Source organism: Chenopodium quinoa, unplaced genomic scaffold (assembly GCF_001683475.1).
Source record: "Chenopodium quinoa cultivar QQ74 unplaced genomic scaffold, ASM168347v1, whole genome shotgun sequence".
Lineage (NCBI taxonomy): Eukaryota > Viridiplantae > Streptophyta > Magnoliopsida > Caryophyllales > Amaranthaceae > Chenopodium > Chenopodium quinoa.
In genome coordinates, this window is record NW_018744537.1 from 297520 (window position 1) to 314917 (window position 17398).

Genomic DNA, 17398 nt, shown 5'->3' on the forward strand with positions numbered 1-17398 from the left:
TTGTCATCTTATGATGTAATTAAGTGTAACTTTCCAAGGCACGATTTTATTTTTCCCCTTAAAATAAAAAAGTGTCACTCAAAAAGCACCAAACTGCAACATAATTGAGACAATTTTAGTATACATTACTAAATGGAGAAAAAAAGATATCCTAAGAATACTTAATTTAAATCAATATCTAATAGACTAAAATGTATGTAGGTATATATAAATTTAGTTAAAGTGAGTAACAAATTACATTAAGTTAAATTAAATTTACAAAAAGTAAGTAAAATGACTTCAAGTAGCTGGACAACTTGTATGCATTAGTGCGTCTTTAATTAGAAAATGACAATATCAATGTGGTGAAATTGGTTGATAGAGCAGTGGCTCACCTAGTAGCAATGTGGGACACTAAGGGTAGTTTAGAACTAGTATGTTCTAACACTTGTCCTTAAAGCATCCTAACTTTGACGAACCCTGAGTTGCAATAATAATCTTGCCTAAATTTTCCTCTAAAAAAACAAATTAAAACTTAAAAGTTACTCCTAAATAAGTTCAAAATTACCGTATAACTAGCGTTATATGAATACCCGCGTTATATGAATTGTAATTTTAATTTATTTTTTTAACCTTAAATAGAATGATTTAAAATATAATAAAAATTAAACAGTAATAATTTTTGTAAAACAAATTAGGGATTTTCCACATTGCTCCAAAAATTCTAAAACTTGAGTCAACTCATTTGCCATCTACCGACCTAGAAATTTCGTCAAAATAGGGAGTTTCCAATTTTCCATACGCTAGCAATAGCATATTGCAAATTTGCAATCACTTGGAATAATAAAATGGAATAACAAATTCAACAAGTACAGAAAATAAATACGAGCAAACTCAGAGGCCAGAGATAGGTAGGCAGAAGAAGCATTGAAGAGAGAGAAAAAATCGGGATAAAGAGAAGAAAAAAAAAATATAAATAAAAATCCCCAAATCTCTCAATTCTACTCTAGGACTATTCAAGCATCGCATTTTTCACCATTACTACTGTCGGTCTAAGTCGGATTTCACTCGCCATTTCTAAAGCTTCAACTCTTACAGGTAAATCAAACTTTTCTCTCTCCTCCATTTATTACCAAATTAACAAGAAAAGATTCATCTTTTTCTCGTGAAAACAACCAGATCACACTATTTCGACCTTATTATAAAATTTAAAGAAAAACCCACATCGTAAAATTCTTTAATTTAGCTGATTTCCCCATAAATTTCCCTAATTTTGTGTAATTTTTGGTGGGCAGATCTTGTATTGCAGCAAACCCTAATAAATCTAGGGTGTATTAATGGAGGGAATAGGTGGGTCATCTTCAGAATCTCCGGCGAGCAAGAAACTTCATGAACTTTCGAGAATTTACCAGTATTACTTAGATAAGACGACCCCACATGCAGTTCCAAGGTGGGTAGGAACCCTAGTTCTTGCTGTGATTTATGGATTGAGGGTTTACTTTGTTGAAGGGTTTTATGTAATTACATATGCTCTTGGGATCTACCTCTTGAATCTGCTAATTGGGTTTTTATCCCCTTTGGTTGATCCTGAGCTTGAGGTTTCTGATGGCCCCACTTTACCCACAAAAGGTTCTGATGAATTCAAGCCCTTCATTCGTCGTCTCCCTGAGTTTAAGTTCTGGTAAATTCTTATTTTTTTTATTAATTTCTGTTGGTTTGTGCAGTTTCAGCTTTAATCTTGATTTGTTTTTGGTTTGACTTTGTGGTGGATTTGATTTAGGTTTTCCTTAAAGCTTGGTAGAAGAATGTATGTAACGTTGTTGAATGATTTAGGGAAATGATTAGCGTTGTAGATTATAGGTTTGAGAATGTAACAATGTGTTTCGCGGCATTAAAAAATTAATGGGACTATTGCCAGTGGATTACTGTTGATGAGTTTGTCAGTGAGGTTGATAGGTTGGAGACCAAGGTAATGAGATTTTTTGTTTCTTGGAGAATAGAGTTTGAAGTTGTTGCCTTGTTGGTCATTGATCGTTGTACAATTTTCTTGATCGTTGATATTGTTAGATAAGTGATCTTTATAGTAGCTTCAGGCTTTTGGAAGTCTCGATTCGGACAATAGTTGATGAGGAATTTTGGAGAGTGCTGGGATTTGTGTGTTTATCTTTTAATGGCAGTAGTTGTTGGTGAAAGAGGGGCATTGTGTGAAAATGTTATTAGAGAATCAGTTCTTAAAGGCTTTGTAACAATTCTTGTCAAGTTTAGCCACATTGCTCCCATGGACTCCCACCTCCTAAAACTCAAGTCAACTCATTTGCCATCTGCCGACCTAGACATTTCATCAAAATATGGATTTGGTTTTGGTTTTCCTTAAATCTTGGCCGAGGAATGTTTGTAGTAAGACGCTAAGTTGTTGGATGATTTAAGGAAATGATTAGCATTGTAGACTTTGGGTTTGGGAATGCAACAATGGTTTTTGCGGACTATGCCAGTCGCAGTACTTGTTGATAACGCTTGTCAGTTAAGTTGATCGGTTGGAGATCAAGGTTATGGGGGTTTTGTTCTTAAAGAATAGAGTTTGGAGTTGTTGGCTATTGGTTTGTATAGTTTTGTTGATCATTGAAAGTTCTAGATAAGTGATCATTATAGTAGCTTTGGGCTTTGGAAGTCTGGACAATATATGATGAGGCATTGGGAGATAGCTGGGATTTGTGTGTTTATTTGTTAATGGTAATAGTTGATGGGGTGCATTGTGTAAAAAAGTTATTGCCATTCTGAGGCTTTGAAATTGATATCCTTGTTTTTTTTTTGATAGGGTGGTGATTATGTTGCCTAGATTAACCGCTCCAATCCTAGTAACATACTTACATGAAATTTGAAAGGCAGGTGGCACTCTTTTGACCTCAAGGAGGATGTCTAAGGTTAAGATTTTTGTTGAGGGCATCGGAAATTTTCAATGGACAAGCCTTTTTACGCCTATTACTTCATTCCTTACTGGCTTTTACACTATCTCATGTGGTTAATCTTTAAGACTGATGTTTTCTATGGCTACGATTACTTGGTATTCCTTTGTTTCTGTTCCGGGTTGAGGCTATGGTTTCTTTCATATCTTACTGTTACTTGAGAATGTTGAGGGACCCTTGGTAGAGATGTTGATTTGTTTCTTGTAGACATTTGGTAATTTATATCAGAAGTCCTGGCCTTGTAGAGCAGATTACACTACACCCACTGCTCAAAGGATTCAAAGTAAGAAATTTCTGCACCTGGCCTTGTCAGACCTTTCATTTGATTTAGACAGTTCCAAAAGTCTATATGGAAATTTGGCTCTCTTTAGATGCATAGATGTTGATTAATTGCCGAAGAAGAGCTGTCTGTGTCTTGTAAGAAAAGGTTGCTGGCTTCGTTTGAGTCTTTGCATTTATGCTTTCATAACATTTCAGTGAAGTGTATCACAAAACCTACATAATGAAAAAATTTCCGTTTAAAATCAATGAAATGTCTTTGTTCCAAAATTTGATTTGGTCCTTCAGTTTTCGCGATGAATAGACATTTTACTGTCTTAGTGGATGCCTGGATTGACATGTGAGAAGATAGATTTTTATTTATTTTATTTTTTGGTGTAGAGGGAGCCACAAAGGGCATATGGGGAAGATATATGATTGAATAAATAGGTAGCATAAGTTGTATTGAATCAGCTAGAAGCTGAGAAACAGATCATCTATTCTATGAAATGAATTCTTAATTCTTGAATAGTGGAATATGGACCCTAGAGGACTACCGTGGAATTTGGGTTGCTACCATTATGAAGACGGATATATTTAGTGAAGGACTTTGGATTATATAAATATTCTACTAGTTCAATGATTTGTGGTGCTTGTTATTAAGACACTTGTACTCATTCCTGTACTGTACATTCTCAAATATGTTGTCTTATTATGCTCTTGATGAGCTTTCCCAAGGATCAGCATTACCATCTTTGTAATCCTTTCAGTATACTTGGGGGTCCACTGTTCTTAGCATAAGTTGTTATGTGAAGTGGGAAGACGTATTATTTTACCCATGAAGCAGGGAGCTATTGTTTGGATACAAGTAACTGGCTTCCTTAGTGTAATTGATCCTTTTTACAGTTGATTGTTTTAGCTACCTTATAGCATTGTAGGTTTATGTTCATGGTATACAGTCTACATATGGGGGTGGCCTTGACTCTTGATTGCAAGATATGGGTGATGAATATAACCTCGTGTTTTTTTGGTCATCTGTAGGAGAGATTAGGGAATATAGTTATTACATAGGTTATCATGGAAATGAAAAAGTATGCCACTTTTTGCTTGGTTATTGAAAATTAAGGAAGGTTGTAGCTTACAACAGATATCAATGATTATTGGGTAGTGGAGGTTGATTCTTAAAATTTGTTAAGTGTTGAAAAGGGGTGGGAAGAATTTTTATTTATTTTTTATTATTATTTGTGATGGAGGGAGTGTTTCATTTTACAATTAACTAGCTTGAAAAAGAAGAAACGTTCTATCAATCTATATTAATATAAACTAATGGACTATGGAAGGCCTAGATATGATATTGGTCACTTGTTTACTCAAAAGTGAAGGAAGTTTAGATAATAGTATTAATATCCTGCCTACGTACCATTTTGGTGGTTTAAGCTCTTCTTCATGTAAGCTGTACATTGTGCATGGTGAGCTTATCCAAGGATTGGTAAGTTGTTGGATGATCCTTTTGGTAAGTTGTTGGATGATCCTTTTGGTTTTACTTGGTCTTAACTTGGGTTAGTTGAAGTTGCTATGTGAATTTGATCAGACATTTCTTATTAGTTATTACCAATGAAACGAGGAGCTTGATTTAGGATTGAATTAGTGGACATGTTGGCCTGCCTACCATATCTGGTTCTTGTTTTACTGTTGATTATTCTGATGCCTTGGAGCATCACAGGTTTGAGTTCATGGCATCGGACTATATTGATGTGATCTTGGCTCTCAATGAGAATAACTAATGAGTTGATGATATTTAAGAATTGTTATCCTGTTTGTGAGGATTGTGACTTGTGACTCAATGAGAATTTAGGCCTAAGGTGTACTAAGTGTCTTAACACTCTAACTTCAAGAAAGCACTTAGCTGTCAACTGTAATGTAACACATTCTTAGTACTTTTTAAATATATACATAGATTGGCCTTTTTTTTTTTTTGTAACAATCTCCTCTTTTACCCTTGCAGGCACTCCATTACTAAGTCATTCTGCATAGCATTTGTTATGACTTTCTTCTCTGTGTTCGATGTCCCTGTATTCTGGCCAATATTGCTGTGTTACTGGGTTGTGCTGTTTGTTCTCACCATGAAGCGTCAAATAGCACACATGATCAAGTACAGATATATTCCTTTCAGCATCGGAAAGCAGGTGGGTGTTCCTCTATAGTTGCAATTTCTGTATATTTTTTTTTGGCAGTCTCTGACTCTTTGTTCATGATATAATCTTCTAATTACTTTCTGATAATTCGACACAGAAATATGGAGGAAAGAAACCTGCTGCATCAACCAGTGGTTCTCGCGCTGACTGAATCATCAAGAATTCGCAGGTATTGGAGAAGTGAAAGATCAATCCTTCCTCAAAATTAGTTTAGGACAAGAGTGAAGGGGCATATTGTGAAGATTCAGACCAAATATATCTTTTTATCTGCGTTTTTCAGAAGTATATACGGTATCTGGTTGCATTTTATTACCCTGCAGCTTTTCCTCTCACCAGGAGATTTGTTGTTGCTTAGATTGGACCTGGCCTTGTTTTCTTAACCGTATTGATTTATCGGTGTATTAAAGCTCCAAGTATTATTAGCAAGGCACATCCCCTATTCATTTATTTTCTTGTTCTCTTTTCTCCTTTAATACATCCTACTATTCTGGATTTTGAATACACTATATATCAACTGTGCTACTTGAAGTGCATTCCATACTATGCTCTACAGTCTACACTATATATATTTTTTGCAAAATATGTGCTATATATTGTTGGTGGCGAAAAATTTTGGTTTAATTGTAGATTTTTGGTGCTTAGTCTTTTGTCCTTTCTACTTAAACAGTTTGTCAAAAAAAATGTCATATAAGGGCAATTAAGCTCATATAAAGGCTAACAAGTCTTTCAGGTTTGGAGACGGGTCAATAATCTTGACAAGGACATTTAAATTTCGATAAGTTTCAGTTGGAGCTAGTTGTGACCTTTTCACTCCATTTATTGCAAGTTTCAGCATCAGTTTTTATTGTAGAATTTCAGAGCTGATTTTGATAGCTCAACTGGAAAACTTAAAACTTGAACTCTTTAAATATGATCATTGGTAGATTTAGGGCATTTAGTAATTGTGTAATTCTACATCTGATTTTTTAATTTATTTGGCATGATTATAATGCAGGTAATTTATACTCAACTTATTACCAAGGGTCTAGTGTATGGCCATTGAGCAACAAGCCTAGGAACTAGGAAGTACAAAGCTATACATTACTCCTTTTAAGCCAAATAATATTGCATGAAAAAGGATTACTCCGTACATATGTGAGATGAGTGATACGATAAGATGTGGTTGACATAGAATGTTTCGATATCTAAATATTGAACCCACTTCCTACCGCTACGTAATCTTAATTAGCTTTGCTATTTCTTTTAAGATTGTTTATCAATGTACAACTTACCATAGTCAATTTAGTGACCACAACTCTTCCTAAACCATTGATAAACCTTGAGTACATCATGAAATTGGCACTGACAATTCACCAGTCATTTCTCAATTTAGTGTCCACAACACTTTCAAGTAAGATATCTGATTATTTGCATTTATTACTCCGTAGCTTCTAGGGGTCAGCAAATTGGATACCCGGTCAAAATTTTAGGAATCAGATCCGAAATTGGTTGGTATCGGGTCCTAAAATTCGAAACAGGAATTAAGAATAGGTTCAACTGGTCCTAAAATTTAGGAATTGGAATTGAAACTGGAACCACCGGGTATCGGTTCAGGTTTCGGGTATCCACTTATGTATGTAATTGCTAAAATATAAAACAAATTATAATATCTATTTTGGTCTATTTCATTTTTAGCGTTTAATACTTATATTTGTATATGCATTAAGCTATTTGTATTTATGTTAGGTATTAATAATACTTTTTTATTTTACTAACTAGATACATTCAACATATTTTTTGTTATTAAAAATTTATTTAGTTTAGCATATATTGGGTAACCGGGTACCCAACCGGTTCCGATTCCAAAAAGTTGAGAATTGGAACCGGAATTTTTGCTCACCTCTATTAGCTTTCGGGTTATGGGTATACATGAACATTGATCGTTTTTAATACTCCTTCTGTCCCACAATATAGTTCCTGTTTTCATATTTTGGAGATCCAAAATGTTGTTCATGTTTCTATTTTTGGATAGTATGTAAAGATCATTATACCCTCATTTTTTTAACTTTATTCATTGAACTTCCTAATTTACCCTTAACTTATCCACTTGTATTGTACTTTTTTCCACTTTCTCTCTCTAACCTTTGTCTATAATTGTACTTTTTACTTTTTTTTTCCATTAAATTATGCACTTGCCTTGTACTTTTGTCTAGCTATTTTCTATTTTTAATCTACTTCTTCCACTTCTACTTCCATTTATTAATACCGTGAAAAAAACACAATAGAAACTATACTATGGAACGGAGCGAGTATGTTATTATTTGTCCCACACTAAAATAAAAATTTGCTTATCCTTGTACTAAATGAATAGTTACAGATTAAAGCACAAAAGAAAGTATGAATTAATGGTTGAAACTCACACAATTGTGGCCACATATATAACTTGTTATAGTATAGCTTCTCTCTACCACAGTACCCATTGGTAGATTGAATACGAGTACATGTTAACATTCTGACATTTATTAATCGACAACAATACTACAAATAAAATAAATTGATTTATTTGAGAGACATCAATTATGAAACGTGAACCCTCAAAATTGACTCAACTGATGAACTAGGACATGGAGTAGTCATTTAGTCAATATGAAAAATTTCGTTAATTTTTATCATTCCTTCAAAAAAAAGTAATTTTTTATCATTATAAATAATCATAATTAAGGAGTTGTGAAATACTGGCTAGCTATTGTGCATTTGTATAAGTCAAAATAAGAACAAGTACACAATTTGATACTCGTATTCATCGTAGTATCGTACTCGTATTGTTTTGTTCCATTATTTCAGACAAATAAATTCAAGAGACAAAATATAATAGTTTCATACTACTTATGTTTGTAGAACATATCCTAACATAATATGAAGTATATATTGATTCATTTTTTTAGTAAACCAATAATATGAATAATATCATTATATTTCCTTAATGGGTGTTGCTGAAAATTGAGGATTGCGAAAAACATTAAAGCCTCTCACTTTTATTATCCATTAAAAAAAAAAAGTCCTTCATATTCCCTCACAACATGGTTGGTAGAGAACTGAAGATATAGTGGCAACTGCCTTAGGCCTACTATGGTGCTATCATGGATTCATGGTTCTTTGGACCCAATTTTCCACTTTGGTTGTTTTTTTATGATGTCCAAAATATGGAAAATGGCCTCCATTTACTTATCTTTGTGCTGTAAACCTGTACCGGCTCATAATTTATTGCGTCACCCACCTATTATTTTATGTAATGCTGATCAAGGGTTTTTTTTTTTTTAATTATATTTATTACTTTGTATAATATTTATTATGTATTTTGATAAAGATAAATTTTTGAATAAAATTTGGGTAATGTCATTTGAGTTAGATCAAAATCGAATTATCATTATTAGCTAAGTGTCATCTTGGTCACATCAGTTCAAGTTGGGTATTTGAAATTGATTCATTTTTGCTATCCCTTTTAAAACAATGATTTATGGTATGGACTATGGAACGCATTTCAACAACACTATTTAATGCACGAAATATATAGTTCCATGATAACATCCAGGTGGATATATTATTTAGCTACATCAAATATTACAAGTGATCATATAGTTTATAATACAAAGCAAAGTTTTCACATTCTTAACATCAAAAGGGAAAGCTGAGAAATGTGATCCCTTAATTCATTTTTTTTCTTCATGGTTTTCTGTTTAATAATTAGGTAGAAGAAACACTTGCATCTTGAAAAGATATAAACCTTGGAAAATTGATTGCCAAGATGTTTCAAATCCACAGAGGTGTATTTGACATCAGGATAGAGTTCAGAAGCTTCCACTCCAAACGATGGCTCGATCTCGAAGTTAGTCTGATCACCCCTCACAAAAACAGCATGTCCAATAGCCAAAATGACATTGACTGGAGGTGGAGAATCTGCAATAGTAGCATTATACCAATATATCAACCTCTACATATCAATTAGACTGAAATCCTAATCAAGAGTTGTTTAAAACAAAAGATATCAGGTGCAATGGTCACATAGTGCTACCAAACATGCCACTGATTAACTAACGAGTATAAAATGTCACAAAGTACATTACACCTTACACGCAATACCTTTCTAAGCTTAAACTAATGATTGAAGTCCATGATTGGTTTGTATACTCTATCACAACATAATTAACTGACATACCTTGGATATTCTTCAAGACTTGTTCTTCAGGAACATACTCTTTCTCAAGAGTTTTACCGATCTTTTTCTCCCACAATTAAACAAGCTCGTTGAAAGACAATATGTTACCAGCAGGTTTAATGTAGAGAATCTTGTTTAGGGTCCTTGGATCGTCCACTGCTCTGATTGTGTAGGTTCCAATGTCGTCTTCCTTGTTGTAAACCGCTGTAACATAACATTTTGACAAATAATATCATTGTCAACTTCAGATACATAGTAAAAAGGCTAAAAACATTATGAAAACTGTAAGCATATGACTGAATCAAGTTAATAAATGAATTAATATTATTCAACTAACTACTAATGACAACCTTATAAAAACTGTGTATCAGATTACCTGTAGCATTTCCATCACCCAAGATGACAACTTTATCTCTTGGCGGAGCAGTGGCTCCAGGCTGAGAGAAACTAGGGAGAAAGTAGCCAGCAAAGTTGTTGGATGACACATAAGTGTAGGGAATTCCAGCAGCCTCCACTGATCGCCGGATTTGGGATTTAATTACAAATGTCGATTTTGCAGGCTCCACAGCACTTGTACGATCCACATGACCACATCCACACCAAACTCCGAGGGGAAGAACCTCTATACATCCCAAATATAAAATTTCCATAATTAGTAAAGATTAAGATCAAGGAAACTTTTCATTCTCATAATCTTCAATAACATTTAGAGTTTATGTTTGTATAATTAATACATGTATAATCAATAAAAAGTAAATACAGTATTTTTTTTACTGATCTTTATTAGTGTGATTTCATAGTATGGAGTAAAAATTGGATCAGATCAAAGCAACAGAAAAAGATGGAGTAACACTAATTGCTTCTCAATCTTCTCATACACCAACACTCACTCTTGGGACCATTCGAAAAAAGAGAAAAAATATGACCGAAAACGAAAAGCACCGAGAATTCAGTGGAATGTCTCAACATCAACAGTCTATAATGAATGTATTAGGCTCCATTTGTTCATTACATCAATAAGTTTCTCCTAAGACACAATTAATTTGCAATATTTTTAGTTAATTAACTTAAATACACTTCACCAGCAGTTTATAAGAACAAGGCTACTATTAGTATGATTTAGATCAACACGGGTTGGTATTCCCTTTGTACGAAAATAATAGTCACACATCATTTTAAATGTTCGAAGAAAAAAAGTCATCACATTTCCTATAATATACCACAAATTAGAACACATTTTGCTCCTGAAACAACATACAATTCTTCATAATAAAGTGAGTGAAGGATCAATACCTTAATATTGCCAGCTTCCTTAATTGCATCAATAATTTTCACTTGATCGGCCAACAAAAGGTACCCAACAGTCGAGATTACCACATCTACTTGCTTAATTGCTTTCACCAAACTTTCACGATCATAAACATCTCCCTACATACAATAACATATAAACAACTAACCAAATTAACATCATCTCATATTTCCTTGAAAAAATCACAACAAAAAAAAGACATTAATAAAAGCTAGCCAAGAACATTTTTTACGTACCGAGACAAAATTGACACCTAAACTCTTGAAGTTGTCTATGATGGAAGCCTTAGCAGGGTTAGAGAGTGTCATTACGAACAAGAGCGAACGTTGGGTGGCCCTCTTTAGCGCTCGCTTCGACGACGAATTTTCCGATGTATCCTGTGCCTCCGATCACCAAAATCTTGCTCTTCTCGGCCATTGTCAAATAATGTTTTTTTTCAAGGAAATTTTGTGAACAAAAGTTTTACTAGAAAGGAGCTAGAGGATGATGATTGTGTAGGAGAACTTCATGTCACGCTATTTAAAGTCGCTAAGGAAGGTGTAATTCCTTTCAAAAAAAAAAAAAAGGTGTAATTACGGTTATGACCTTGTGTTTTAATCGTAGTACATTGTTATGAATAACGTCTACTTTCATTTCTTCGATCATTAACATGTCTACATTAACGTTATCTTTGTTTAAGGGTGAAAAAAGCTCTGTATTCAATTTTTCTGAGATGTCGTTGACTTTTAGTTTACAATTTATTTTAGGAAAAAGGTGACAACTAATCCAAAATTGTAAAACTTGACAATATGTTTCAACAATAATAAGCTTATATAATTTACAATGTATGAATAATGATATAGATATGTATTCCAGAACCGCATTATAAAAAGAAAAATGCTTAAACCCGAACTATATATAAGGAATTAAAAAAAGAATTAATTACTACGGAGTACTACGGATTAATATTTTAGGAAAAGCATTTAATACTTAGGTGTATAGTGATCTTCTTATAACAGACTTTGTACATTATTTTATGATGACTAGAAAAAGTTCATTAATACTTAAGTGGGCTAAATCCGAATAACATTATAATACTAGTATATATTCCAAATTTCTAAAATGTTACTAATAGAATAATGTGGTTGAGAGAGAATGAATATAACCCAAAGATCCAACTATGGTAAATTGTCATATGAAGTACTTCCTATTATATACTGCATTTGTCCTTCACACGGATTTAACTATCACCGTACAGGTTCAATCACACTATCAACAAGGCTATTAATTCCGAAAAGGATTAAGTATTTGAAGACGAGCAAAAAAACAATCATCATCTACGGTATGGAATTGAACTATGGATGATGCTGCAACATCGTTACCTAAAGAGAAAAACGACACCTTGGTACTAGAAGTTGTTAGTTGGTCATCATCATCAAGACTAATGTTGGTCACCTTCATATAGTTTCTTAGACTAATTTTGATTTATTTTGTGTGGCTAATATAAAGTAATGGTGTTTGGTGGTCGAAGCTTCAGTAAAATATACTCATCTTTAAGAACACGCAAAATAAGATAATTAGACTAAAAGAGAGTAGTTTAGTCATCACTTTGTGCTGTACTGCTGTGCTAGTGTGCTACAACATGGGTTCATGAGTTCATGACTACGAATTATTGAGTCACCCATTCAGCGTGCAACCATGATTTGGTTACTGAAATCATGTCATGAGAACAATATTTTATACAATATGCAGCAAAGTGATCAAATTACAAAAATGAAATACTGCATTTTAATTATCAATGGGACCTATTGTTACAAATTAAATTAAAATATGGCTTCCAATTTATTTATTTTTATTTTTATTTATTTATTTATTTTTATTATTATAGTATTATATTAAAACTAGGACCTGATTAGTTTCACAAAATTTAACCTCTTTTCCTCCAAAATATTTCTAAAAACGGTTGTCTATTACCCACAGAGGTGTGAACCTACTAGTTCAAGGTACATCTGACGGTCACACCCAGGTTCAATTAGTCTCATGTACCTTTTAATATAACTCCAAATTCAATTTATCACATGTACATTTTTATATAACTGCACGGTCACCAATCCACATTCTAAAATATTCTCCGTATGGGTGCATGTAAGGAAGAAGAAGAAAAAAAAAAAGAGTATCAGGAAGCCTTGACGACAACTGTTAAGTGTTTAGGCAAAGGCATGAGTATCATTTTCAACGTACTGTTACAGTAACTCAATTCGTCACTGGGCCTCCAAATTCTACCTATATGATACGGTAATGCTCAACCTTAAAATAACCAGTATAATTGATATACACTAAGTTTCACAGAAGGGTGTCCAAATACTGGCTTATTGTAGTGTAAAGGTGAGGGTATAACTTAGTTCCTTCCACGCCACCAGATGCCTCGATATCAAAGTACGTCTGATCCCCCTTCACAAAAGCAGAGTATATGAAGATAAGCTCCATGTTGTTAGGATATTGGGTTTCTGCAACACAGAGGAATAGTCTTAGAGAAATCCATACAGCATATGGTATAAAACCATACAGCATGTGTCCCCCATCTACTGAAGAATATAATAAGTAATACCATAATATTGGAGAGCTTAAAGCACTTTTTATTTAATCTTGGTGAATGCCCTGACTTTCAACCCTATCACCCTAATTAGACCATGTTGGTCACTCAAAGGCTCCACGACCTTGAACAATTGAACCTTCGGGAAACGATCAAGACATAGTTAACAAAGAAGAAAGTTACTACAAACCTTGAACAGTTATCTACTACCATAGTTTTCAGAATTGAGAGATTGGGCTTCTTGGTTAAATCACAACACTACAAACCCAATACACCATACTCCTGTCCAAAATATTATACCTCCCCAAAATAGTAGGCCACTTTCTAAATCTAGCAAATTGATATTTGAATGTCCACAATGGTAAGGTGAAGCTATAATAAATGATATCAGATCTAAAACAGCCTGTTTCTGTTTTATAGGGACAGTGGGAAAAACTTATATATTCCGCTTCTCTTGTATTTAAAACCTAGTAAAGGATAGTCATGGTAGTGATGTAAAAATAGAATTGGTGAAGAAAAGCAGTGGAATTTTTACTTAAATTCTTAGAACGACTATTAATCAAATGAGGCACATTATTTAGGGACAGTGAGAGTGACTTATTTCAGGTTCTGTTTCTCAGTATAATCATGAAGAAGACCAGCAGAATAACACTCCATAAGTGAATTAACAAAAAGTCAAAAGTCCGAAGCACTGCAATACCTTTGATTTTGGTAAGGAGCTCTTCTTCTGAAACATATGCTTTCTCTAATTCTTTCCCAATCTTCCTTTCCCAAACATCGACCAGTTCGTTCACGAAGTAAACGTTACCTTGTGGTCTCAAATACATCGCCTTATTCAAGGTACGTGGATCATCCACTGCACTAATTGTGAAGGCAGCAACATCAATTTCTTTCACGAACACACCTATACATGAGAGCAAGAAAACAATTACTTCTTGCATTCTCGAAATTCCTAATAACAATATAATACTAAATAATATCAATCTAGACAATCTCTTATGCAGCCTATACAGGATAGACAAAGGAGCTGAACTACAATTTGACAGACCTTTGACATTTCCATCTCCAAAGATTGTAACTTTGTCCCTTGAAAGAGCTTTAATCCCAGGTTGAACCAAAGACGGGAGTAAATAGCTCATGAAGAAGTTGCAACAGATGTATGTGTATGGAATCTCTTCAGCTTCCACAAGCCGCCTTATTTCAGCTTTTCTTGAATAAAAATTGTGGTCCATGCCAGATATTTGCACCATGTCTGGATCTGATCCAAATTCCGAAGGAATGAATCTCTGTGAAATTATAGGACTGTTAAGGATACAACATTGCATATAGAAGCATGATCTGGCATAAAAGTATAAAAATTTAGCACTCTTAGTCCAAGTACACTCTTATTTTTCTGTCACATCATTACTTTAATCACTCCATTGACAAATTGACTACATTTACAGTCCCATGATCATACGATAGTTGCATTGTTCAGACTTCAGAACGATAGCTAAAAACAAATATCATCCTAATTTCTATTTCATTTAGGATGACTCGAACAGCTAGGAGTTTTTTCCTTTAGTTTTCCACTGATTTAGAACAAAGCAACTCGAGTTGAATGGGATATAGTTGATTTATGTATTGGATGGAAATGCAACAAGACTATATTCTGAATTCTAGCAACGTTTTCCATTTCCATGACAAAGAGCAGGACCTCAAGTCATGGTAATATGGTATGTCCTTACGTAATGATTGTAATGCAAAGAATTTTTCAGATTTCCATTTCCATGACAATGAGTAGGCCTCAAGTCATGGTAATATGGTATGTCCCTTACATGATTTACATGATGATTGGCAAGCAAAGAATTTTCACTCAAAAGAGGATAAACTGGGAAATTATATCAAAAAGATCTTGAAACCTTTTAATTTTCAAATAGAGTGAGTAAACTGACATGAAACTCCATTAAGCTCTACCAAGCCGAACTTGATCTAGTTGTAAGCTTCTCATAACTTGAAGTTATTGGACCAGATCCTACTAGCGATACATTAAGGGTAGGGTTTCCTTGCATTGCCCTTGCCCTCAGGTCTGACCTTTAGGGATGCATAAACAGTACAACTCTAACCAAGTCATTTACCTTACCTATCCTAAATAAATCTTCATTGAACTCTAATCACACACAATTCTTCCCTGGAAAATAAATAAGGGATCCAATCATATTAGAAAGTACGTACTAATCAACTCAGATCTACTCTAAGCACAAGATCTGGAGAGTAATAAGGAACGTGTGAGCAAGTGTGTATTAAACAAATAGTGTTCTATTCACCTTTAAAAAATCTTGAAAAGTAAAATTGAGATAAAGGTCAATAAGTTTTATTAAACGCAACCAGGTTCACTTTACAACTTTGACTTCATATAAGTTCAGGTAAGTTCAAAAACTCATCTAAAGTTCGGATGAGGAAATACAAGTGAAATGAACGACAACCTTTGTTACTTTCTTCGGAGTACATCCTAGATTCCTAGTATAACCACTATGCCACCACTGTCATAAATTGCTCACCACAGTCACACACAAACTCAAACAAAGAAATCACACTTATTAAACAAATCCGAAACAAAGATTAAAATAATTGTGATTAAGCATCTAGAAATCAAACTCTACTAATAGCACGTATTCTTATGCAATTTACTATATTTCCTCCACACCTAATCACCTTTTTCTTAATTAATGTAGTTTTGCATGTTTCCATGATCCCAGCAAACCTAATTTAACAATTAAACAAAAGTACAAACAGAACAAAAACTATAATCTACTGTATCACAATATCACACAATAAAATTCAAACTATAAATAATAAATGAAAAATAATTGACCTTTATACAACCAGCAAGTCTAATAGCACGAATCAAACTCTTCTGAGCAAGAACTTGCTTAGATGGAATAGCACAAATTACAACATCCACTTTTTTCACTGCTTCAAGTAAACTCTCCTCATCTTCCAAACAACCCTTCAACAAAAATTATCAAAAATAACTAATTAAATATATAAAAATACCCACAAAAATTAATGAATTACCCCGAAAACCCACAAAAAATTAAGAAGAGGGTAGAAAAAAGACCTTTAAAAGAAGGGCACCAGCATCTGAAAGAATGTGGAGCTTCTGAGATTTAAGAGGGTCGGAAAATGCTGTTTCTCTGATAAGAGCAAATGTAGGGTGGGATGCATCAATACTAGCTTGTGCGATGTGATAACCCAATTTTCCGGTTGCTCCAATTATTAATATTCGGCTTTTCTCCATTTTCCGGTTACCGGAGATTTCATCACACTTTTTGCCTTTTTTTTTTTTCTTAAGTTTTTCGATGTATTTTATTAAAAAAAATTATGGGCGTTTGAGGTTGAGGCTTCTGTAGAGTTATCAAAATTCAGGCCGGGCTTTAACATCAAATATCGTCCAAACCCGTAAAAGTTGTTTTTTTTTTTTTTTTAACTAAAAAGGTGTTTTTTGACTTGCTCAAATCCGTTCTTTCCATACCGGACGTTGGGGAAGGCATAGGGGAAATGTACAATGAACTAATGAAGTAATCTTTAAACCCACATGCTACATGTATGATGCTCGTTGTAAATATGTTACATGTGTTCTGCTCGTATTTTATCGAGCACATGTTCTAAATTGGAGCTCATATCTATGATAAGTTCTAATTAGTCAAAACAAGCTCATATCCATCAATGGTGAACTGGCTGCTCATATATACGAAGTATCTATCAATAATATAGAGACTAGAGATGGATGGAGTAACGCCAAAAGAATAGTGAGAAACATAAATAAATAAATAAATAACTACAGATGGGGGAGTATTAATTTTATTATTGTCATTATTTTCACAATAATGATAGACTAATAAATATTGTTATACTAGGAAAAAAAGTAATTTTACTTTATACATT

General features: G+C 33.7%; 2 protein-coding genes and 1 pseudogene across 2 annotated transcripts; 1 reads left to right on the forward strand and 2 right to left on the reverse strand.

Moving 5' to 3' along the window:
• Positions 1 to 800: 800 nt before the first annotated feature.
• LOC110698447 (protein RER1B-like) lies at positions 801 to 5938 on the forward strand. Its single transcript, XM_021875874.1, has 4 exons — positions 801 to 1077; positions 1275 to 1660; positions 5206 to 5386; positions 5493 to 5938. Exons 2-4 carry the CDS (start codon positions 1317 to 1319, stop codon positions 5544 to 5546), a joined length of 579 nt encoding a protein of 192 aa, XP_021731566.1. The 5' UTR covers positions 801 to 1077; positions 1275 to 1316; the 3' UTR covers positions 5547 to 5938.
• Positions 5939 to 8943: 3005 nt separating this feature from the next.
• LOC110698448 lies at positions 8944 to 11410 on the reverse strand (annotated as a pseudogene).
• Positions 11411 to 12692: 1282 nt separating this feature from the next.
• LOC110698451 (probable pinoresinol-lariciresinol reductase 3) lies at positions 12693 to 17140 on the reverse strand. The gene is made up of 5 exons (XM_021875882.1): positions 16572 to 17140; positions 16326 to 16460; positions 14520 to 14757; positions 14172 to 14375; positions 12693 to 13385 (listed from the first exon to the last, which is right to left on the reverse strand). Exons 1-5 carry the CDS (start codon positions 16749 to 16751, stop codon positions 13222 to 13224), a joined length of 921 nt encoding a protein of 306 aa, XP_021731574.1. The 5' UTR covers positions 16752 to 17140; the 3' UTR covers positions 12693 to 13221.
• Positions 17141 to 17398: the final 258 nt, after the last annotated feature.